The sequence below is a fragment of the Pieris rapae genome, chromosome Z (genome assembly GCF_905147795.1).
Source record: "Pieris rapae chromosome Z, ilPieRapa1.1, whole genome shotgun sequence".
NCBI lineage: Eukaryota > Metazoa > Arthropoda > Insecta > Lepidoptera > Pieridae > Pieris > Pieris rapae.
The window spans coordinates 11,405,056-11,430,864 of NC_059534.1; the positions used below are offsets into that span (position 1 = coordinate 11,405,056).

At 34.2% G+C, this 25,809-nt stretch overlaps 1 protein-coding gene across 1 annotated transcript; it reads right to left on the reverse strand.

The window, feature by feature from the left end:
• LOC110995259 (neuralized-like protein 4) lies at positions 1-25,466 on the reverse strand. The gene is made up of 31 exons (XM_022262336.2): positions 25,042-25,466; positions 22,859-22,960; positions 22,664-22,777; positions 22,254-22,415; positions 21,900-22,026; positions 21,703-21,769; positions 21,432-21,564; positions 20,920-21,075; positions 19,994-20,134; positions 19,206-19,317; positions 18,691-18,793; positions 17,295-17,471; positions 17,131-17,221; positions 16,555-16,672; positions 16,355-16,463; positions 15,811-16,004; positions 15,416-15,589; positions 14,670-14,794; positions 14,234-14,346; positions 14,022-14,154; positions 9,951-10,092; positions 9,637-9,815; positions 8,772-8,859; positions 7,059-7,250; positions 6,864-6,946; positions 4,632-4,787; positions 4,101-4,286; positions 3,238-4,009; positions 2,990-3,149; positions 2,476-2,535; positions 1-2,299 (listed from the first exon to the last, which is right to left on the reverse strand). The coding sequence occupies exons 1-31, from the start codon at positions 25,195-25,197 to the stop codon at positions 2,200-2,202; spliced, it is 4,725 nt and encodes a 1,574-aa protein (XP_022118028.2). The 5' UTR covers positions 25,198-25,466; the 3' UTR covers positions 1-2,199.
• Between the last annotated feature and the right edge of the window lie 343 nt (positions 25,467-25,809).

Below are 25,809 nucleotides of genomic sequence, written 5' to 3' on the forward strand. Positions count from 1 at the left end.
TACGATTCAAACAATATATATTTTTTTAGTTACTGCCGGTTCGGAATGTAGCGTCTGCTGAGAAGAACCGACAAGAAACTCAACAGTTACTCCTCTTAACTGCCAAAATATTAAAAAATAGCATACATATAAATTTGCAAAATATAAATATCACAGCATCTTTCTTATACAAAAGAAAAGCTATATTGACACAAAATACAAGGATTCAGCTGAAAAAAAAAATGCAAATGCTGAGATATATATACTGTCTATTCAACGACGCTATGTGAAGTACAATGATTCATTTATTTATATACTCATAAATTAAGAAGACAATCATTTAATTAATTTAATTTCAGTCGTACTTAAAACATTACAATAAATTAGGAAAGATCTACATTGCTTTATTTGGTTTTTACACTAATTAATTTTTCCATGACAGATAAATAATGAAACCTAAACGATTATACTTCCTAAAACAAATGTTACTTAACAAAATTACTTCAAATGTTACATTTGAATACTGATTTTTTGCAGCCATCGAGTCAATCATTAAGTGATAAGCTTGGTTCTTCTTTTAATCAGTTGTAGACTTATAGATGATTAACAATTCTACCATTACAAAGCACTTAATGGACGACTCTAAGGCTGACATTTATAAAGCGCATTAGGACTAAGCTTACATATTTTGAGGATACCACAGTAGCATTGTGTTGCTAGCTCAGATGAAAGCAAAGTCTTACTTAAATACTCTTTATAATTGCCTCTTAGTGCGGCTTGGTTGGGGTAAGATTCGTTTAATACTTTAGACTGAGATCAAACAGAATACTGTTGAGTAGTCGAACATATCTCAAAAGTTTAACGCATTAACTTTTAAATCTACATATCTCTGAGTGATAAAGCGAAGAGAAATAGAGTTTAGTAATGCAAAATATAAGACGAAGCAGACATACATTATAATGGTACTGGCTTTGAGTGCCTAGAAATAAAATGTATTACTTCGCTATTTATCTTGCATGAGATTATTTGATATGACATTTGGTCAGAGACCTACTATTTTCGACAGATATAGACATTTCTTTAAAACACCTATTGCTTACATTTTTTTTTCTATAAACATTAAGATTTTTTCAAACGCTTTCTCCGTTTCGCGAAAGTGAATATAAAAAGTATTTATGATTACGTTACATAAGTCACATATACAAATGTGTGTGTGCTTTAGCTATTTACCAACAGAGGAGCACCCTTAGCACTAATAAAACGAAGCTAATACATACAAGAATATTAATATAAACTTAGACAGCGGCGTATTTGGAAGTAAAACCGGAAGCACGAACAAACACTTCGCTATGCTAAAATGTGTTAGTGTTCCCAAATACTAAATTTATATTGACTATTTGTATATATATCTTTTAAAAGGAAGCATTCGGGGCCACAATGTGTTCCCAAAAGTTTTAACATGTCATTAGTTATAAGTCTACAATTTAAAAAAAGTAAAACTTTCGTGAAACGGACATCAAATTGCTTAGTTAAGATTAATTACTAAGTATATTATTCTTTTGACCGATGCCTTCGTTATACTATCCTAATATAAAATGAGGCTGGTCCTCATATGAATCACAAAATATTAGTGCTTTCGATATAATGTGTGTTAAAATGACAGACAAATACGGGGTAAAATCTAGTACATTCAGATTTAAACAATTTAAAGGCTCACGAAAGTCTATTTGAGTCAAAGTTGGAACCTATAAATGTCTAAGTATTTATGTCAATTCAAGTAATACTATTAGTGTGTGTATACTTTGAAGTAATTGACCGACTAAACATTTGGACATTTTTACATTATATTGTAACGAAAGATCCCATTAACCTCGCGCCTCGGATCTTTGCAAATGGACCTTTTTTTGACCGACTCTTATTAAACATTGAGAAATATACGTAAAATACAAAAGTTTTTGTAAAATTAAATGTTTGATGTCGGTTTTTTGTGTAAATTTTTGGTACTTGAAAGAAATTCAATTTAACTAAATTTATATGGAAAACATTAACAACTTCCTTGGTCACGACACGCATAAGTTTGACAATTGACATCGGATTGGACATAAATGATTAATTATCGCTAAGTTAGTATAAATTTCTTTCATATACCAAAAGATCGGGCCATTTCCTCTTTTAACCACGTTGCGAGGCACGAGTTGGTGGTAAAGCGGTCTTTGCTGGTCATTCGTCGAGGCTCAGTGGATTATCGTCGACGAAAACAATATGAGGCTTCATGTAAATAAGAAAGGCTAGCAGCCTGTCTTTATCGGCTTCGTTGCCCCTGAAAGAGAAGCATGCACTGATTAATATCTTTGTCAGTATTCCGTCATCAAGTCATGCAAAGAAATAAAAATTAAGGTATTAAGTTGAGGATTTGGCTTGTAAATAACAAGGTGTCTGACAAATTTATTTCCAATGAACTAATAATGAAATTTACGACATTTTGGTTAAACTTACTCAATATCGATTTCTATGGCTAAAACTGTGTGATGTGGCTTCCCTTCTTCATCCATCCACCTAGAAATTAAAATACATAATATTTAATATTACAAGAGTGCATAAGATAAGAAAAAAACAATGAATTTTATAAAATGTTCGTTAATTTGAAATAAACTAATAGCTAATATAAATCGTATTTGTAATAGTTATGTCTGGGCCTTCTATTTTTGTATTTGTTACATGATCATTGTCCAATCTATTATGCAAGTAGGTGATTAACCTCCTGTGCCTGCCACAAGCCGTCGACTTTTTGGGTCTAAGACATGTCGGTTTCAGAAAGAAAGTCCATTGATGGACCTCCGGGGATCGAAGCCACGACCTCAGGGATTAGAGTCGCACGCTAAATCCTCTAAGCTGAAACTGTCGTATAGCCTTAAACTGACATTAGAACTGTTTATTTACAGATTGATACTGTACTGAGGAAAACAGAAATAATAATAAACATTATTAATAATATACAAAAGGAACATACACATCGCTAGGGGTAGTCAGAAGAGTGGAAGACATCTTGGCCGGTCGCTTAGCAACCGCTCGTTCGACTGCTTGTGCCGCACCGAGGGTCGAACGGACGATGTGCCAGAAGCCGCGTGTCGCCGCACCGATGCCGTCAATACGCTCAATGCGTACCCAACCTGTAATCAAATTAATAGTTTAATAGTCAAGGATTTGGAATGCCCAGACGTGACAACTGATATGCAGAAGGCAGATGCATGTACTTACCAGCGAACAACGGCTCAGCATCTGGTACACAATTGCTGCAGTAGCACTTGACTTGTCCCCAAGAAACTGCTTTCCTCAACTCCGGGTAAGGCAGCACCAAAAAATTCCAATACTTTAGCACTAAATGCAGATGCTCGCAGCCTTCTCCGGAGGCTTCCCATTCAGCCTCTAGACTCCCTTCGCACTCTTGATCCAAGCCCAAAATCCTGTTCAAATAATTCAAATTCTCCACTGAAAACGGCTCAGCGTCATCCCTTCGGGTAGAGTCGTCCATCGACGATGATTGTTCCTCGGTTAAATCTGGAAGATTCCCCGTTTCCAAGGTGAGGGCGTCCATGATTTCGTTATCCAGATTATCTACATCGGCTTCAGGGTAGCGGTCGTTATGCTGAATGTTCGTATCGCAGTCGTCCCTGGCTCGTCCGTCAATTTCCTCGGTACTGAAGTTGTGAGTGGAGTGACTCTTTTGCACCACTCTGTGCCCCCTGTCCGAGGTCAGAATTAAGCTCTGATGCATCACATTGCTCTGCGCGATTCTGACGTCATGGAATAAGGTGTTTCTGGCATCTGTGCTGGGACCCGCTATCTCGAAGTCGTCTATCAAATTGTTTTCACTGAATGCCCGGTTTCTACGCTGCAATCTATTTTCATTTGTATTCTCCAGTTCTTGTTCTAGCTCCGCCAGAGACTCTTCGCGTCTGTTTTCAGCGATCATCGGCAAATCTAGTGACGTTCCACTCATAATAGAATACGGATGGAGCAAAACCGAGACCTGCAAAAATAAATGTCGTAATAAATTTATGGTTTCATTTCATTTGAATAAAGTAAAGATATAATGCTTTTTATATCAATATAAACGTCACCTGACAAACTTTTCCGTAGAGATCCACCAAAGGGTATACATGGCTGTTGAGTCTCGAGACAGATCCGACGATGGCTAAAACTCTTCCATCTAACTCCACCACCAGGTCACTGTTGAACCTAAAATGGAGAGTCAAAACCGACTGCTCGTTCACGTCTTCGAGCTCAATAGCCAGTGGAGCGCGTAACTGTAAATTACAATAAGTTAAAGGTAATTACAATTACAATTAGTTACATAAATTACAAAAATCCGCCGCATGCAAATGTCATCTTATATTTTATTTCTTTATTTATTTATTTACATCAATACATTTATTATCCTTTCAGACATGTATGTACTTCTATTCATGTTCTTATTTTCTACCTTTGTTTATTCATTGGTTTTATTCATTATGACACACTTATAAATTATTTTTTTGTTTAAATAAATATGGACCTGTTTTTTCCGCAGTTACATTACTCAAGTAATATCAACGATTTCAGGATTAAAAATATCTGTCTGTCCATCAATAACACTGACAAGTTATACTCACAAAATAAGTGCCATCGTATAAGAGGTCACTGGTGAGCACCCAGGCAGCCGGGACGAGCCGAGTCGCGACTGGCGGAAGACTGTCCGTAGGCAGCATCGCTATGGCCCCTATCGCCACACTGCCTTCCCAGTCTTCATCCAACTTGTCGATCCGGAACTGCACAGACCACAGAGTTATTAAAGATTTCGTACTCTTGATAGTAATACACAATGGATAAATAAATTGCAGTCAACATAGCACATTACATATAAAAAACTGCATATGCATATTAAGTATAATCAAAAGCAATATTTTATAAGACCAAGAAATGTTGTAAACATTGAAAATTTATTTAAACTCGCAATATAGCTATTATTTTATTACTAATGTGCGACGTTACACTTCTCAGTGAGAGCTTTTCTATCGGAAGCACTTCGCATTGCACGAGACTACAAAAAATTCGCAATATGTTATAATTAATTCGTCTGTTAAAATTGTAATCATAAAATTATTGATTAAAATAATGTGAAAATTTCTAAGAGAAAAACTTTCACTTCATATAAATAAAAAGAATGAAATTTACATTTTAATGTATGTTAGTTACTATGACTTAAAACGGACCAGAAATTTGTTAATTTGTTGGTTTTCGTGCCAATTAATGTTAAGACGTTATGCGTCTTGTTATCTGGTCTTTTACAGACGAAGTAGTACCTTCCAAACTTTCTGACCAGGATTTGAACCAACAAAGAGATTTTCATCTTTGAAGTAACTTAGTATGATATTTTTACTCACTGTCGCTTGACGATGAGGTGTCTCGTCCACGTCGTTTATCACACGTTAAAAAAATTGCAAAGCCAAACAAATCGCAAAGCATAAAACTTTCGCAAATGTATGAACCGCGAAAATGATGAAATTAATTTGTAATAACATCTAATCTCTTGGCTCGTGATTCGCAAAGCTACGCAAAGCACACTTAGTTAGATATAGACAATAATTACTGGTATCTCACTCGATAAATAATTATCGGAATATTTGGCTAATACATATTCCTTTAAGGTTTGTTGGTTAACTTGCACGATGATAACAATATACTGACGGCGACTTAGGCTTCCTTTTTATCCCCCTATTTGTTAGCTTCTGATGATGCCAGTTTTAGTGTATTTTTATAGAATTTTGGTTCGTGGGCTCATTACTCATAATATACATCACATAATTCGCATGGGCCTTATCATATAAAATGTACAATTCGCAATGGCCAGCATATAGGTAAGTTATAGAATTCGCAATGGCCAGCATATAGGTAAGTTATAGAATTCGCAATGCTACACCTTAAAACTAGTTAATGACATTTGCAATGCAACACATTTATAATGATATTTCAAATTTCTTATCACAACGATACGACTTCCGAATAGAGTGGTGAGAATGTAAAAGGCAAAATGAATCGATGGCGATTCAATTTTATTGAGATCGGTCAACAGCGTCTCTAGTCTAACACATAACAACACTATTTAAAAAATTAAGGGCTTATAGATTCAAATTTACTATCAAAGGCAAAGACAAGAAAATCTGGCAAAAAACTGTCCACCACTCATAACATCTTGTTGAAATAAACAATTGAAGTTGAATATACACATATTAGCGTTAGCGATTAAATTTCTATGGGAACAACACTTTCGTCATTGGTCTCACCAAACTACTGGGTTCGTCGCATGTTATAGCAAAAAAGGTTTAATAGAAACAATCTAGATTTTAATAGTTTCAATAAATCATTTGTACTATTCTACTTTATACTTGATTCTGTTGTTGTATTTAAACAATTTATTTTAATTAAAAATTAAGTTCAAGGAAATAAAATATAGTAATTTGCTCAGGTGCATTTGTTAGTTTCTACAATATTCTATAAAGGGGTTAATTTCGAAAGCGCTTTATTTCTAGATTTAGCAAAAGAGATTTTATGATAAGAACTATGGCAGACAGAAAAAATTAGATAAAATGTTTTTAAAAGAATCAGTTAAAGCAGGATTCAATAATGCAGATAGTATGGTACTATTGAAATAAATTAAACAAGAAATATATTTTAAAGGCGGCATTGATAAAGCCAAAGATTACTTTCAAGAGATCAATCCTTGAAACATCAGACTGTAACACAGTTTTATACCTATAGTTAAAGGAACTATTGTACCTGATTTTTCGTTCTGCCAAAGATATTTCGGTGTTCTCGCCAGCAATATAATGAAAAATGTATCTTACCCTAAAACTGTAGCCCCTTCGGAGAGGCTGGCTTACGATAGCGATTGCATCGTTGTAGCCGGACGTACGCACGGCTACTGTATCTAAAATTATAATTAAATTCATTAACTTAATACCAGGAGTACAAAATCTATGAAAGCGCTTTAAAAATAATGGCCTCTTAAAGGAATATAGTATTTGTGGCTCAAAACTTACCGGAGCTGCACAGCTTGATATTCTTTCCGTGCACATAGTGAAAGGTGTATGGCAAAGGCGACCGACGACGTCTCTCCACTGGCATCACAGTTACCGTCGACAAGGTGCCTTCAGTTTCACTTGTACCACTCTCCATGTTCAGGTCCACTTCCACCTCCGTAGTAGGTTTAATGTACATAGAGTCGTTTGGTACTGAAATTTTAAAATAATAAAGAACACGAACAGTCAGTTTAATAAGTAGTGTTTTGTTATAACTTCACGATACAAAACAATAAAAAAGAGGGAGAATGTCCTACGTCGCATTATTTATTATTTATGAAAAATGTTTCTCATTAGTTTACTTTTGTCTCAAAATACGCAACGTCACCAATAGTTATAAGATGTTTGTCTGTCTATGTCACCTAGTAGGTATGCAAAAATATGTATTGAATATGCTCATAGGTAAGTAAATAAATACCACAACTAAAACACAAAACACTTACTTAAACTTTACATTAGCCCGATCGACTGTGACGAAAGTCAAAAATCATCCTCCTCAAATAAATTTGACATTATCACGCGAGCGACCCTTCTCAATCGTCAAATAATACTAATAAACCCATAATAAAACTTCCAACGCAACAGTGATCGCTACGTCAGATAAAGCGAAGTCAACAAAAAATACCGGTATTGTGCAACTTGGGTACAATATTACAGAGCGATGCAAATTTATGGCATATTTTTTCTTTCGGTATAAAATAAAAAAATAAATAAGTCAGTGGCTCTACCTTTTTAGGTCTGGGCCTCAGATTCCTGTATCTGTTTTATCATCAATTGTCAATCAAATAGGCAAGTAGGTGATCAGCCACTTGTGTCTGAATGAAATACGCCGTTGACTTTCTACGGCGGGTTTCCACGCAATGTTTTGCTTCACATGCGCACAAAGCACTGAGCTTCTTACGCTCAGTTATTCAATTTATGGAGGAAGACTTTGGTCTTATTAGTTCTACGATACAATTTAAATTATGCGGCTGAAACTGCGGGCATATATGTATATTGTTGTATGTATGCGTAAAATAGTGAGTTTCTGACCCACTATTTTTTGCGATCGCTTGGACTGGCAAAGTAGGTCAGATAAACAATTTCAAGTGTAAAATGATAAAGCAATTTGGTAAATAATGGGCAAATTAATTTACAATTGTTTTATTTATTTTTTTATTACTATCAATTATACAGATTGAACCAATTAACTTGATTTTTAAATACATACTTATATATTTGCGTCTTATTTTTTATGAGCAATATATATATATATATATATATATATATATATGTGTCTTTACCTACCTTTAACGATCGATGTTTTTATAGAAGCTATTAAGTATCACATTGTTAAGTTTACAATTACTTTTTACTTATATGGAATATCAACTAAAAGTTAAAACGTTATTAATCATGACGTACATTATAAACTTAGTCTTTGAAGTAATAAAGATGATGATCGATGAGGCAAAAATAATTTAGAAACGTTTCATACAAGAGAAGAATTTGCCACCATGTCTTTCTGGGTGCGCAACTAACACTTGCTTCTGAAACTGGCATGTTTCAAACCGAAACATGTATAAAAATATGTCCAACACCAGCTGATCGATCACCTAATAATCTATGACATAATAATGATACAAGAAACCAATGCTAGGCATGCAGCGTAATGTAGTAACGCCTATTACTAACTTGTTTGCGGCAAGGCGACAACATTGTCCCGTTTTATTGCTTGAATCTTGTAAACGCATCCATACAGCTCCATCACCACGTACACTTTCTGAAATATTCTTCAAATGTGACTAAACTAGAAAAATGCTCGGTTCCTTCCACTCAGCGGTAGTATACTGTGTCTGAGTTAAACCTATCAAAATGCATGTTTATTTTTCAAGTCAGCAGTAATCAACAAATTAATAAAAAAGACAAATAAAAAACATTCAACTGATCATAATATCCCCAATGTTTAAATGATATTAAAAATATTATTAAGTTATATATATACATATATTAAGATTCAAAAATCAATTAGCCGTGGCGCAACAAATTAAATTGAAACGCCAGACTATGACGTGGAGCTAACTGCTATACAAATTATGTGTTTATCGCTTTATTTTGAATGTAACACGCTGTATGCAATGGCACTGCCATTTCAACGAGACCTTACTGTAAAGGAAGTCACCACAGTAATCAAAAGGATTGCTGGAACAAGGGCTCCACCAACACGTAAATTTCAAGGCTATTCATATTCTTGACACCACGGGGCTAACCTAATTAGTCTTACCGCTGTTAAGCATACTAAAATAAACAGTGGTAAGCGAAAAATCGAGTAAAAAAATAACAAGAACAGAACGTCTTTCTTCCTTTTTCAGATAGAGACTGTAAGTGTTATTGGACACTTTCTTATGTTAAATATTCTTAAAAGTAAATAATTTTAACGCAGAGACAATATATTAAGAAATCGTTTCATTTTGTATAACAGTAACTTATGCGTGTTTAGTATTAGCCTTCTGTGTTACCATGTTAAGTGTAAGCGTGTGTTGAACATGAAGGAACTTACATCAGGAACCCGTTCAAATGCCGCATCAATACACTCGCAGTTGTAATACACCAAGACACGTCCGTCGGTAGTCTTCTTCAGACCGACACGGTCTCCAGGTCTCAGCCACTCGAATGACGGTGAGACAGTGCACCAGTCTTGCTCTCTGGTACCAGGCTTTGAGTATTTCATATATCTCCCTACATACCGTAAATTATTTTAAAATACAGATATTATAAGAAGTGATTCATCTGTCGTGTCATTTAACTGGATCAATTAATCAATAGGCTTGAACAATTAAACAAAATCATAAAATAATATTTCAAATAACTTACCATCAATATAAGCGGTGTAATGTGGCAAGTATATAATAGATGGGGGTAGGCTTCTATTGACGTGTGCGTTCAAAATATTTATATCGGTCACTCCCATACGAAATCCTCCAGCAAAACTGTCTTGGCATTCCGTGATTTTTATCTACAAAACGATAAATAAGGAGTAATACAAACCAAACGATCGCTCTAACGCCAACCTCTAAGGTACACTGGATGACAAACGATATATTGTTAAACATATTCTTGTGTGTATGTTACACAAGAAATAGGAATGTAAAATAATTTTGATACTTCGATATTTATTTTTCTGAATGAGTATTATTAACAATCTTAACCCTAACTGTAGTTCAGATATAGATGGCATTACAACCAAAACCGTAAAGTGTATTAAAAACCAGATTATTGATAACTTTACGTCCTGTCATACGCCCGAATCCAATATCCTATTGCAATCCATTATCCACCATCCGTTTAATTAACAATGTAACCTTCCCCGGTGGTTGACGAAGGTCGCAAAATTGAGTTAGGTTATCCACTATACCATGTCTTGATTCACCTCCTCTGCAAAAGGACTCGGGCAAAGAGGAGATCTCCTTAATTCATTTCTGTTTAGCTGTAGCGTTCGGCAATGCAACTTCCCCCGGTGGGTGATGGAGGTCGCAAAATTGACATACCCTAAGAGGCGTTGGGCCTGCTTGAGGGACCAATGTGCCGGCTGACGGGCGTGTTAACTGGCACTGACGAATTTTGATTACTTTCTCTGCAGATGAGGACTTTGCATTTGATATTGTGTCCCACGTGATACCCGGAAAATCGATCGACCTCATTGGAGTGCATATCGACTTCTCTAGATTTATGGTCCAGTCCAGGTTCTTAAAGATAAAGGGCATGGCTACGAAAACCTGGGAGTTCAGAATTGTTCTGTCCTGGTGGACCAGTAAGTAATCGTCCAAGAAAACGATTACTCGTAAGCCTTGATGGCGTAATAGCTCGGCTGTCCAAGTTTTCGCAAAAAATTTCGGAGCTATGGCCAACCCAAGAGGTAGACATGTCATTTGAAGGAGCCTTCCCTCATAACTGGTACACAGAAAGAAACGACGTTCGTGGAAAATCGGTACATGGTACTGGGTTTGGCCGAGATCCTTCACCATTGCTTTATTATAGGAAATTTGGCATTTGGTGGTGATGAAACAGATGAAAAGGTTCTGGTTTATGAAAATAAGGATTTTGGGTTGAAAATAAATCGGATTTTTTTTTTCATTATTATAAAAGGGGAGATACGAACAACGGGGTCAGTAGGGCTGAATCCAGTATTTATTATGGTTTAGAATCATGAAATGGATTTCCAACGACATCGAAGTTGAAACAGGTGTTTGCAACTTTTTTAGGATTTCCCGCGTTGGCAGTATTTACGGCGGTTTTCGATTGAAAGGTATTCGAGCGGAGGTAATTTTTATTTTAAAAAATTTTTAGAATGGAAGGAGGTTACTTTAAAAACAAATCTTTAAAACAAATCTGGAGAAGAATCACGTGAATTACTGCGCACGTGGTTATTTCGTCTTTGTTTTGGCGGCGGTTCTTCATCCTCTTCACTCGTGCTAAGTTTGCGAAGAACTCGGCTTGTTAGAACTTGCAGAGACAAAATCTTCCGTGACATTACGAGAAGGCTTTGTAAAGTGCGGGCTAGACACGTTGTACCGCGTGGCCAACAACCGCCGATTTTAGCACTTTTATTTACCATTTTGTATTTATAATGTGAAAACCGAGTTCACCAATTTACGTATATATAAATATTTCCACTTTGAAAATAAATTTTAGGTCGATATAACTTTAAATATACTGATTCGTTTTTAAGTTTGCACCAGCGACTGTGCTAGACGACAAACGACGCAACAATGACCAAGAATTCTGGCGGCTTCCTTTAGCGCGATAAAAAGTTAGTTCCAGTTTCAAACGCTGGGCGCTGGCGGCGGTGTAGACGTGGTGGGAAAACATAAACTCGGTAACTAGCGATTTGGGCGAATACGGAAACGATGTACTCTCATAATGGACCTTGGACGTCAAACGGAACACATAATAACAATTTAACTGTGCCAACATCCTATCTTAACATTTTAACTTACACAATAATTTTAAAATAATTAAAAATCTATTTGATATGTTTTAAACATAGACATGTATATTTTCTTATTATTTGTACGGTTTTATTTACTTTATTTGGTTTATATTGATTATCAAATATGAGTGTAAAGAGCGAAGAGATTGCATTCAATCCGTCGCCAAAAATTGATGGTCTTCGTAGGGTTTGGGTCATTGGGATGCAGATAGGAGATCGATTAACTGTCACGGTCTGATTGTGGGTTAATTATTGGGTTCGGGCGTAAGAGATTCCCTTAGAAACATAGTTCGAAGTATTCCTCGTACAGTCCGTCTTTTTATTTATTATTCTTTGGCAGCATCGCACCTTCTTTTCCTTATTGAAATTTGGGGAGCCGCGACTAAAACTATCATATCACATCTTCAAATTGTTCAAAATAAAGTAATTAAATAGCTTTTCCATTACCCATACTTAACTTCTACACAAACAATCTACTGAGAAACAAAACTTATCAATATAAAACAATTATTTCAATACAATAACAAACTATTAATCTACAAAATTTTAAATGACTATATATACACTGACATTACTTTCACTAAAATAAATCAAATTCAGAAACGCAGTTCACGACACCCTCTTAATTTATTCTACCTAAATATAGAACCAATTACGGTAAAAAAAACCATTGAGCGTTATGGAAGTACTGCGTTCTTATAGACTCCCACAAAATATAAAAAAAGACTATCTATTGAGTGGTTGCCAAGTTCTACCACCACCACCACCACGTGATAAATTGTATGATTAGCATATAAATGTTCTCACGTAAGTGACTAATTATAACTAACTATTATAAGAATAAATGTATTTAAACCTATATAGTCTAAGCGTATTGAAGGAAAAAGTGCATGTTCAAATCAAACTTGTTACAACATATGACCGGGAATCAAACAAATGATAAAATCGACACCGAATTCTAAATAATAGCCCTGTTTTCATACCCCATATATACAGATATTATCGTTTAATACATTGAATTCTCTTGGTAACAAAACCAAACAATAGAACTACAAATGTGTATAACATTGTTATTGAATACTTTTTACTCAAAGTAGTCGGTATGACGTCTTATAATTTTGTGGAGCACGCCAGTAATACCTACAAGATGCGAAAAATTACAATTTTCGCATGGAAAGTAACCATACCCTGTTATTGCTCATGCTGTCATTGCCTATTCATATATGTAAATTTTAAATATATTCATTTCCGTCCCTTATTACCAATTTATTCCTCGATATCGCGAGATGTTTACAACTTAGCATATTCGCCATTTACACAGTTATATGTACCTATCAAGATGAATCTCTGTCGTTAAATATCCGTATATTTTGTTTGAAAATAGAGAAATTTTTAATTTATTTCATAATTTTTCAAGCTAAACGTCTACCACTAGAAATACGTCCACTATGAGGTACATAAATTCAATTTATATTAAACTCCAACTAATTATAATTCAAAAGTATACAATTTATTTATATACGTTCATAAATGCACGAAGAAAGCAATTTATAAAATTAGCGGACTTTACGAATAAGACATTTGCTTTATGGGAAATTTTAACCTCATACATTTAAAGTTTTCCGTTATATAAATAAGTATTATTATAAACCCATCTTTTTTTCACGTGTTCATTTTGAAACTAAAACGATTTTTAAATACATATATGTTAAGAAATCATATTTTTCAATTTTCCAAGAGACATTTCAGACTTCAGTTGATATAGTAAATATATATCATAATATCCTGAAAACTATTAGTCAAAGTCTAAAATCCTCTGGGACCTATTGTATTTATTTGACAACTGATATCGGTCTACCTACGACGGAGCTATGCTTGACATCCTTCTCTTCGATTTTTTAAATTTGTTTAAAAATATAAACAGTTTTTTGGTTTAGAAATAATAATAAAAATACCTCAAACATTTCCCCCACAGCCAAGTGGTCGGAGCTAAAGACTAATGCTCCCGTAGGATCGGGAGTCAACCTCTTCGCGACCGAATACTCGTGAGTTAACCGGACGTTGTCTCCGTAGTACTCGGAAAAACTCCTACAGAAATAAAAAACTATTAAAAAAAAATCAAAGTATTTTGGCTGTAAGTTTGTATGTAAAAGAAAATGGCACTTACCAATATGGCGGTGGAGGTGTGGCCAATAACCGTGGTAGACCGAAGAACGGATTATCAGCGAGTGGACAGCCGTTGTAGTTAAATGTTCTCTCTTCGTTTTGGAGTATTGTCACCTAGATTCAACAGTGGTTTAAGCAAAGTGATTTTTTGAGTATATTTCACTTAATTACTGTAATTTTCATAAAGCAAAAACACTATAAAAAAGCAGGGCTTATAATGATTTCAATTTAACTTAAGCCGAGATAACAAGAAATATTTATGGTCTTCGATTATGACATATTAAAAAATTATATTAAAAAAAATATGCTGAAATTTGTATATTTGACAGGAATACACTTAAAATCTCAAAATTTTTTGACCATTACAACTATAACACTATCTGAGTAACAGAAGCGACCTCTATTTTGAAAATAATAAAAACTGTTTTTTTTTCTACCTGAGTGCATTGGCCGTAGAGGTCGACAACTGCGTAGATGTTAAGATGAGGAACAAACCACGCCTTCCCCATATCCATTCCATCCAAGTAATAGTGGAGGCTTCTATCCGCGTGCCACATAACACCTAGAGCATTTGTCCTACTATAGTATGAACCCAGACATAAGGCTATATAAATTATAGATATTTAATTTTTTCGAGTTCCGTGTTATTTTATAATTATGAATGTTACATATATTATAATAATTAAAAACTAGCAGACACGGCCAAGCGTTGCTGTGGCTAAGGTTTTTGTTATATTACATAGTATTAAACTATTCTAGGGAAACGGTAGGAGATCTTATGAGTAAGGTTTGTACTTTTAATACAGCGCCATCTGTTAGAATTTTATTAAATAATAAACAAATAATTTGAAATAAAATAAAATTGCGACTATAATTAAAGATCTAAGCTATCCTATCTCTTAAGTTGGACCAGACAGCTCACGGTGTGCCAATTTAATTTAAAATCGATTAAGTAGTTTAGGAGTCCATCGCGGACAGACATCGTGACAGGAGATTTATATATATTAAGAAGATTGTTCACTTAAGAAATCTAAATGATAGATATAGGAATAAATTACTAGAAAGTGATATAAAGTTAAAACTATCCGTATTAAAAAAAATTAATTGGTCATCATCGAGGATGGAATTTGTATCCTAAAAACATACCGAAAATGAAAATTAGCTGCAGGTATAATAGACTCACCAACTCGACTACCGACAGTCAATGTGTCCAAATCCAAGGAGTATCCACTCCTCACACACTCTCCATCCTTCATCATTGCTGAGCCGCTCAAAATGTACGTGTCGTAGTTCAGGTCCGTCGCTGTTCCCGCTAGGACACAATCATCTAGGTCATCAGGACGAATTGCTGTCACACCTGTAAAATGACATCATATGTGTCGGTGAGAATGGTTTAAGTGGCTTATACCAATAAATATAAATATTTTATAAAGCTGTTCATTACGTACACCTCAAACGTAAACTACACTAACTAACAACCTTGCTTCTAAAAAACTAAATCAGTCTAATTGCTTTAATTAAAGTACCCTTTCGTTTCTTTCTGTCGAGTTATGTTTACACTGTGATGAAGAGACATACCAATCTCCAAGCTTCCAATCCAGCAATCGACCATAGAATCTATCCTAAGTTCAAACATATCGCACTCTCGCAAAGGTCTCGAACTGAAGAGCACTGCATCGTTGAACTCCGAGTAGACGGCCGTACGTGACGCAGTCAATCGCGTACGACTCAAGCGTGCATTACGCCCGTGTACGCGGTGGAAGCACATTTCCCTACAAGTACAATTAAAATTAATCTCATAAAAAGGAAATTATTGGAAACCCTAAGTTTATATTCCGGCTTTGTTATCGAATACTATTATAAAGAGAAAAGATTTCATTGTTTTCATTAAATAGGCTCCAAAACTACTGGACCACTTAAAATAAATAATTACAATGTTCATCAATGTAATAATATAATAATCACTGCCTGAGGTTATTAGAGAATTTCAAAAAGTTAGGGATCCATATGAAAACTTCGATAGTGTTTTATTATCCATCAGTTCGAGGGAATGTGTACTATATAATATTATGTTAGGCCTTTAACATTTCTCTCACATAAGTGATATTAAAGAAAAACGTACGGATAAACTGTAGTATTTGATTCGAAGGAGTTTGGTGATTCCGGTGAAAACGTTGTTGGCGGTGAATAGGTATCTACAATCGTCGCTTGCGCCACTCTTCCATATAAATCTAAAATAATTAATTCAAAATGATATTATATAACAAAACCGTGGCTCCCCGTATGAACGTTGTAGAATACTCAATAATACATTATATTTACCAATAACACCAAAAACTTGTCCCGGTATATTAAAAGCGGCCGGACCTTGATCGATGCCATTCACAAAGAAATGTAAGATGCCCATGTCCTTTCGCATCACGCCCACAGTGTCTCCTTCCTGAAAAACATTTATATAAAATAAAATAAATGCTTTATATACTGAACAACTTATTTAATTAATAAATAGTCGATTATGACTACAAATCATAATTTAAATTTGAATTTATATAAACAGTTCTTTTTTTCTACGGATGGTAGCAATTACGACTCAGCTCTTTGTAATATCTTTGTATCTTATGTTATGTATTTTTTCAAATTTCAATAATAATTATCTTAAATAGGAATTTAAATATTTTGCATACGAAAACATAGTGACATGAAACAAAATTCATTTTAAACCGTTCTTATAAGATGAAAATACCTGAAAATGCTTTTCTTAATTTTTTTAATTTTCGCTTCAACCTTTTTTTAAAAGTGTGCAATAGTTCTGTTGGACTCAAATCATTGCGATTGCGAACAATCACTCCCGAGAAACGTCGTCATAAAATAGCTATTTTCTAAAAAAAATAAACTCACACATAATCCATTGAGATTTCTTATGTATTTCGGTATTATAACGCTTCCATTGCGAATAATATCTTCGCCGGCCATGACCCAAGTGCCTGATCTGTTGAAAAATAGTAAGTTAATCATCTTATACATGAATACATATACTTTAATTTGAGCAAAATAACACTCACTTAGCGTGACTCATTTTGAACGGTGTCTTTATATCATTGGAGGAATACTGCGTGACCCCTATCTCGATACTGCCGGCCCACTTGGGTATGACCAGGTCGAGTCTAACTTGAAACAGCTCATTGGTCTTTAACGTTCGATTCGTCATCACTATACCATTGTTGAAGAATTCGAAAGCGCTGAAAATAATATGTTAGTCCATAAATTGTATCAAATAGCCTCGTGTATGAGAATGCGAGCCGTCGTTAGGAATCCGTGTCATAGACGCGACACCCTAGTCTATCAATAAATCTGTCAGAAATCTGAGGTCAAGGGGTTATGACGGATGTATTTAATGTACGAATTGGCTTTTAGCATGAACAACCATATCCGATCCTGCTCAATCGTAACTTTTGTAATTCAAGTATTTTCTTATTCTTTTGTATTGCATTTTGAATTGATTCATTAACTGTAAGCTTATTATTATATTCAATTTTGGTTTTTAGATTATGTCTGGTAAATTAAATTTTCAATGCAAATTTGTTTGTTCATTTGGTTATCACTGTCACACCCTTAGTATGTATTTTATTAGGGTTTATTTTTTTAGGGCCTACTAATAAATTGTTTTCTTACCAACTGAGCTAAATTTTACTATAAACAATATATTTATTTAGACTTTTTTAGACTTAATTAAATTTCAAGGCTAGCATGTTGATGTTAAGTTTTACACCCTATTACTGTTAATCGAATAATTATAATGTCAATACATATTAAAATTGTAAACGGACTGGACCACAAGTACAAAGAAACATGTCAGCACACAACAGACCAAAAGAGTGATAGATTCTAAAAGTTAGAGGAGGTATTATCCCGGACGGCGGGCGCCTCTGAGAGTAACAAAAAGTTATATCTTATTTTTGTATGTTTTATGTACTAGATGTGGACTGCTGTTTGTTAAACTGCATTCTAACAAACTCACAAAGGGTTATTGTGAGAAGCCAGGACAGGTCGAACATAAATTTAAGTCAATGCCACCGGTACTAATCCTATTAATAAGAATGTGATTCGCTTTTTACGTCGACGAACATTTTGTACAAAAAAACATTTTTTTATATTCAAAAACAGTGCCGCTACAAGTTTTGGTCTTGCACTCATACCCGACAAAAACGAGCAAAGGGCACAGTGTATATTTCTCCATGTTGAACATGCAATTATCACTTTAATTATACTTTTTGCATTCATTTATAAAAGTAAGATTTTTTTTAAATAAGTCTCAAAACCATTTCCATATTTTAATTCATAATGATTCAAAACAAATTTCAACCTAACATCTAGTTCTGTTCATCTAAACTTCTTTTGATCTAAAGTTAGATTCTACAAAATTTTCTTAATAATAGTAGACATCAAAATAATACTCACTTAGGCCGATGAGCAGTCTTACCATCGTTAATAATAATAACATACGAATCACGCAGCGAATGAAATAAAAGACTGTCTTCGTCTATTTGAGGCCTGTATCTGCCTGCCAACAAAATGTTTTTTGATAAAGAAACTTAGATAACAAGACATCCTAAAGCATGGGGCAGAGACCGTTCATAGATTGCAACTTGTCTTCGGCCGTCATGTAACAAAATCATCCACGTAGACACGAATATCCCGAAAAATTTACTATTGTTGCTGTGGCGATGATTTTTGTTATATTGCATAGTAGTAAACTATTCAAGGGAAACGGTAGGAGAACTTATGTAAAAGGTAGATAGCGTGTGTGAAACGTTCGTCCTTTTAACACAGCGCCATATGTTAGAATTGTATCAAATAATAAACAAATATTAGCAATAAAATAAAATTGCGGGTATAAATTGAGATGTAAGCTATCCTATCTTTTACAACTGCTACATTAGTTTAGTTTTGGATAGTGTCAAATAAACACTTACTGGTGTTCGCAGGTACAGGCGACGGTAGGTTAGGGACGTTGGAGATGCTTGTCTGGTTCATGACATTGGTGTCCATCTCACAAAGATCCTCACACGCATCAACTATGGAAACCTAGAACAAATAGCGTAATTGTTAACAGTACTTTTTGCATGTTATATGTTATAATTTTAAGGGTGCGTACGACGACGAGCCTGTTCCGAGGCAAGGCGATTACGATACGATTCCGATTAGTGTGTCTTGTAGCAGGGAGTTTCCTACAAACAATACTGAACAAGGCTGGAGGCAATACGGCGACGATCCCTTTCCGAGTTGATATGTGAGCTTTGACCTTACCTCCAACTTGTTGTATCCTACCATAACCAAGACAAACAAAGTTGGATACATTACTGGTTAAATGGGTACACGCCATACCTCATGTAAATGTATCTCGTTTATTTATTCTGAATACTCATTCGATATTTTTTTCTCGTGGTTCCCAAAGTAATCATAGAGTTACATTGCAAGTGGCTCCAAATAACTTCATTGTAAAAATCATTACGGTTTTATATTTGATTAACCTTTGGCCATAACCAAAATAAACCCTAAATTCCTATCCAACCCAACAATTTGTTTGTGAAATAAATAAATCTTTGTCTTTGGCAGCTAACTCCGGTCGAAAAATGTATCAATTTGTTACAAATGAATCATTTAAAACATTCGCTGACCGGCGATGAAGTTTACATCGGCGTAACATCCAAAGTCGCAATATCCACATGAATTCTGTACTAATGTATGTGTAAAAATATACCTTGACAGTCATTCCATAAAGATCGATAACGCCCCAAACTTGTTGGTCCACCTTGTCTGCCGCAACTCCCTGATCGATGCTGTTTATGAAGTAGTGCAATTTACCAGCAGAATTGCGCATCATACCAATAGTGTCTCCTTCCTGAACGAATAATAACTGTTATAATAGTACTATCTGCTTTCTTTTTCCTATTTTAATTGAAAATTGGGAAGAGTTAGTAGGACGAAACGAACAATACAAAAAACTTTAAAACAACGGACAGGATTTCTGAATACTTTCAAAAATTATTTAGTTACCGCTGGCCACTGTTTGCATATTTTTTCAATTTTCATTAGCATGTTGTTTCAAGTCTTACCGTGTTGCTCGAGCGAAACATGGGACAGCTCAATGTCACACCGTCCATGCGACCGCCCCATGGATGGCGTGCAGTGGGCCGCCCCACACTCGCTTTACTTCCCGTACTTTACGCTCTTTCTTCACATTATATTCAATAATACTCATTCAAAAATTATTTAAATAAAAACACAGTGAATGACAATAACAATATTAAATTCTTAAAAAAACAACAAATTTATGTAATTCAAAATTTAACCAGTCATTAGGTATACAAAAAACTTCCTCAAAAATATTTAAGTAATATAATCTAAAAATTACTACATCGAAACAATAACAAAATGGTATTCACATTTTTCGTTGTTCATTTTATTAAAACAAAAATGAATGTAACGACACTTAGTGCTAAGTGTTAGAGCGTCAAAAAAAGGCCCCACACATCTCTTGTGAAACTATCCCACACCTGTCAGTGGTAAAGTGTGTTACACGTGTCATATTTAAGAATAATATATTTCAATTTTAAGTTTAAGTTTAAGTTCCACACTTAATTGTTATAAAATTCTAGACGAAAAACTACCATTACAATAACTGACCCGAAGTTCATCCAAATTAAAGTTGCCATATTCGACACAAGTGCCTTGTCCGTTGATCAGGACCTTGCAACCAGACATCATGATGGTTCCGCAATCCATGTTTGTCATTGTCGACGGAAACCGAATGGTCGCTGGGTTGTGGGTCGTAACGCCAACCTGGGTTTTTAAAATTTCAATTAATAAACGTTTTGCAAGATATCGCTTTGGACTATTTAGGTGGCACATTTTATTGCTGTAATTACTAATGTATCAAGTAAATTTGAATAAATAAAATAAAATAATACTAACATTAATTCAGAGTTTTGGGGTCTTTACATTATGTGTAATCATATTCAATTCATAATATTTCCCTATAAGCATGATGTCTAAAAAGTTAGTTCACTAAACTTCACAGTATGGCAAGCATTAAGAGAAAAAGAATCTTTCTTCAGTACATTACATGATATGTTTTAATCCATTAAGTTCCTTTTATTGTTGAATAAGCTGCTTACAGTAATCAAGTTATAACCGACCTCTATACTACCGCTCCATTTGTCCACGAGGCGGTCTATTCGAATCTCAAAGAGCTCGTTGTCGTATAGCGGTCTGTGAGTCATTACGACGCCGTTATTATAGTCGTCTAAGGGACGGGAGCGCTCGGCAGACCTACAATTTAATCCCTATGTAGCGAAATTACCCTTCTACCAAAATAGTTTGCTATTCATGGAGCTACAATGAAAAGATGCAACGACGACCAAGTACTTCAGTCTCGAAATAAAATTATATAATAAAAACTTAACTTACTTGTTATTATTCGACAGTTTCACCAATATACCACATCTGGGATGAAACCGAAGTCGGTCTCTGGCCACTAAAAATTAATATATATATATTACAATATATACTACAGTATATAATACTAAATAAATTTTGATTATTTATTATCCGTAATATCTATAATATAAGTAATTATCAGAAATGAAATCAGTAAAATAAAATACCTAGAGCACAGGCGCCTTCCGTAGTCATTGGTACGAAGACATCCGAACACGGCTTATCTTGTAAAGTCCCAGGCATGACTTCCGATTCACTCATTATCGAATCGTCGTTGTTGGGATCTTCTTCAATCTAAAAAATATATGTCCAAGTAACTGTATTATAAAGAGACTATATGAGAAAAGTAAATCCCTTTGTAACGGAATAAAAACCCGATTTTTTTTTGTTATCTTTTATAAGTGATTAATTAGACTTTAGAATAAATACATTACATTGTATGGCTGGGATGTCGGTTCTACGCACAAGAAGATTGGTTAATCATTATGTTAATTATGTTGCAACACTATTCATAAAATTACCTGATCCAAACTATTCTCCATGATGGTTCGCATGCTATTTGTATGCATTATTGAAACTTGTACGCACTGGCCATACAAATCTATAACTGCAAAGAGTCGTGGGGGCATCTCAGTCGCTGCTATTCCCAGACATCTTCCATTTACATAGAACATTAATTCATCCTGAGGACAACTCATAATAGCTAAAATAAACCAATTAACACAGACTTTATTTGCCCAGAAATGTAGTCTATGTTAACGTATTAATCTTTATTGGTAGACTTATTGAAAATATTAATCGCCGTTAGGAACGCTACGCTTTTCAAACATTGGTTGAAAGAATTCATGGATTACATGGATTGAGAAGATCCTCAACAGAGCAATGCACAATAAAAATATCGTTCACCAATTATAAATAACGGTGCACATACCTTGCTAGTTCTCATAACACCTAAACAGTCGCCTTCGTGAAGACTATCCAACTTAGGGCCATAAGAGTGTATAAGTGTAACTCCATCCTTTACCACAGAACTTCCGGACATAATCTTAAACAAAGACATGACCATTTAAAAACATAGTTCTAGCTACTAGTTCTTCTGCAGCTATTGGATATAAATTATATGTACCCAGGCCGTATTGCGAAGCTTAGTTGCCGTGGCAGGCAACTCCATATACTCAGGGTCCAGGGTGGTGACTCCGATTTCAAGGCTCCCATTCCAGATGTTTACCTGAAGGAAGGCGATTCAATATAATTGCGCGTCCTTATTGATTAATATATTTTTGAATGCATTTGACATGCGCGACGCCGCTTGCATCTCTATCCTGATAAAACATCAAACTTATCTTAACAAGCCAATAAGGCAAAAAGCTAATCATTTACCACAAAAACAAATACATATTTCACTTAACAATATTTATATTCCAATCATAAAAAAATTAGAATATTTTGAAAATTGTTTCGAAAAAATTGTTTGAAAAACTATTGTGTTTTCTATTCTAACACATATTGTATTCAATATATTGTTTAGTGGCAGGATCAATAAAATGTTTCGTAAATATTTTTCTTTAAAATATAAAGAACAATACCAGCTGGCCTGGCATCATACAAAACAGGAAATAAACTATTATTATAATCCCATAAGAAAATAAAAAAGTGTACATTATAAACTCCATTTAACTGTCCCTCCATTCAACGACGAGCTCCTTAAAGCTTCACAATCAATTAGATTGGTTGGTTTACCTTGTCTTCCATACAATGATATACTCTACATAGCAATATATTACATAAATGATTGAGTAATAAATTTTGTCGCTTTATTATCCTAGATATAGGATAAACTTGACTGCTAGCATCATTCATTCAAACTTTTCTGAAGCCATTTGTTTCTTTGTTTACAAATTGGGATAGCATGCACATGTAGATTGTTGTTGACCATAACTAATAAGTAGAAGTCTTGGATTATGTATATGTTATCATATAGATAAGTCCTGACTCCTACTTATTAGTATGACAAACAAAATTTTGGATTCAGTGAGAAACACTGAGGATAAAGAACTAGGAGCTGAAGAAGAGCTGGTTGAGCTTGAGTCTCCGCCAAGCATTAAAGAAGCTCTGGTAGCAGCTAAATTATTCAAAAAATACTTCCTCTATCATCAAGTAAGTACAAAAATACAACAAAGTTACTGACAAAAAAATCAGACCAAACTGACAGACTATACATTCAAATAAGATAATGTTTTAAGTAAATTACTACAAATTAGTCTGATATAAAAAAGTCATGAAAAATAAGAAAACAAGCATGGTAATTAAAAGAAAGGTCTTCAATACTTGTATACTACCTGTACTACCATATGGATCACAAACTTGGGCACCTACTAAAGTGCAGTATACAAAGCTACAGGTGTGTCAGAGTGATGGAACGATGTATGATAGGGAAAACAAGAAGAGACAAAATAAATAATACAGCATTAAGAAAATTACGGTAAATAACAATCAAGAAACTAAAGTGGAAATGGGTTGGACACAGGTACAGAAAAGTGGAGCAAAAAACTGCTTAACTGGTGCCCAAGATCACATTAAAGAAACGACAGGTGGTAAGAGACATGACAGCAAGCAAATAATTCCTTCATTGGCTTTAATAGTTGTATGATGTACAATAGATGAATTAAAAGAGTAACACACAATAAGCCCTATCTAACTAGCAGGCAAATGATGTTCATAAGTGTACATTAAGTTACCTAAATGAATAAATTAAATGAAATGCAAAATTTTAATTTAAAGCAATTAAATTATTGATATTAGTATAATACAGAAATTGTCTTTAAAAATCTAATCACCTTCCCTTGAAAGCATAATTGCTGGCTCTTTTGAGTTAAACTTATAGCAAATACAAATTTATTAATATGCATTCATAGTGATAAAATTATTTTCTATTTTTCAAGTATTTCTTTCCAAGTAAGGCTTTGGTCTAGTTACGTTAAGATTTCTTAAGATCATATAACAATCTGTTGTGCTGGAGGGATAATTTTAAATAATAATAATCAAAAAAGATTTTGTCAATTCTCAGACAATTATTGGAGTTATGGCCGCATAGAAATATATAATTTTATATAATATTAATCTATAACAATTTCATATCATATACTCATATAAATATAAATACGATTTGAAAAAAGCAAATGGTTATTGATTATTGAAGTTTCAAATTCTCTAAAGTTTAACAAAATCTAATAGGAAGCCACCATTGACCCGGGAACCGTAAGCGTCCTATTGACGAATTAATGCCTCTAGGATTTATAAAAAACTTACCTTTCTATCTATGCAAACTTCAAATATAACATCATCAGCGAGTGGATCTGCACTAAGAATTAACCCGTGATTAAATTCAACAAAATTTCTTACGGCAGTTGTATTTTCGTGTAAAAGACTAACTCTATCCCCACAACGTCTATGAAACCTCATCATTAACAAATTAAAATACACATATATTATTTACAGAACATAACAAGGTCTTCATAACTATGTCTTCGGACATTTTATTCATTACACAGCACGAAAACTTAAAACACGATATCATTTCTCGTCCATTGCGAGCTGCGACTACACCACACAGACCACAAGAAAATTGAACAGGAGATCATAGACTAGGCAGGTAGTCGAACTCAGTCACCAAAAGATCAATACTACAAGGCAATTGCAATGCTAGTGCAAAAGCGGGCTATACATTATGTTACCTACATGAATAAGTGAAAAAAAATAGATACAGTCTTATTTTGAACACTACTCTACATAAAGAAATTATTCAATTATTATTGTTATAATTTATTATTCTACAAGATTGCTTTTATTAAAATCAACTTTATTTTATGTTAATTATAAATTATTAATACTAAAGTAAACCAAACTATCCACTTTAGCTACTGCCATCTTACACATATTTTTTTTTGTTTTCTATCTACAGTGTCTATCTCTAAAAGTGCTACACCTATGTACCTTTTACTAGTGAATTTATTCTGTGGGTCACAAATGTTGTTGTCTGTGGTTAATTTTATCGATTACAACAATTTTACAGAATAT

Bases quoted from the DNA above. Each gene is read 5' to 3' on its own strand.
- LOC110995259 (XM_022262336.2), bottom strand. From the start codon at position 25,197: ATGATGAGGTTTCATAGACGTTGTGGGGATAGAGTTAGTCTTTTACAC. The intron at 16,005-16,354 runs GTACGTTTTTCT...TTGTACTTGTAG, and splicing joins TCAAATACTACAGTTTATCC to GGAAATGTGCTTCCACCGCG. The intron at 14,347-14,669 runs GTAGAAAAAAAA...TGTTGAATCTAG, and splicing joins TCTACGGCCAATGCACTCAG to GTGACAATACTCCAAAACGA.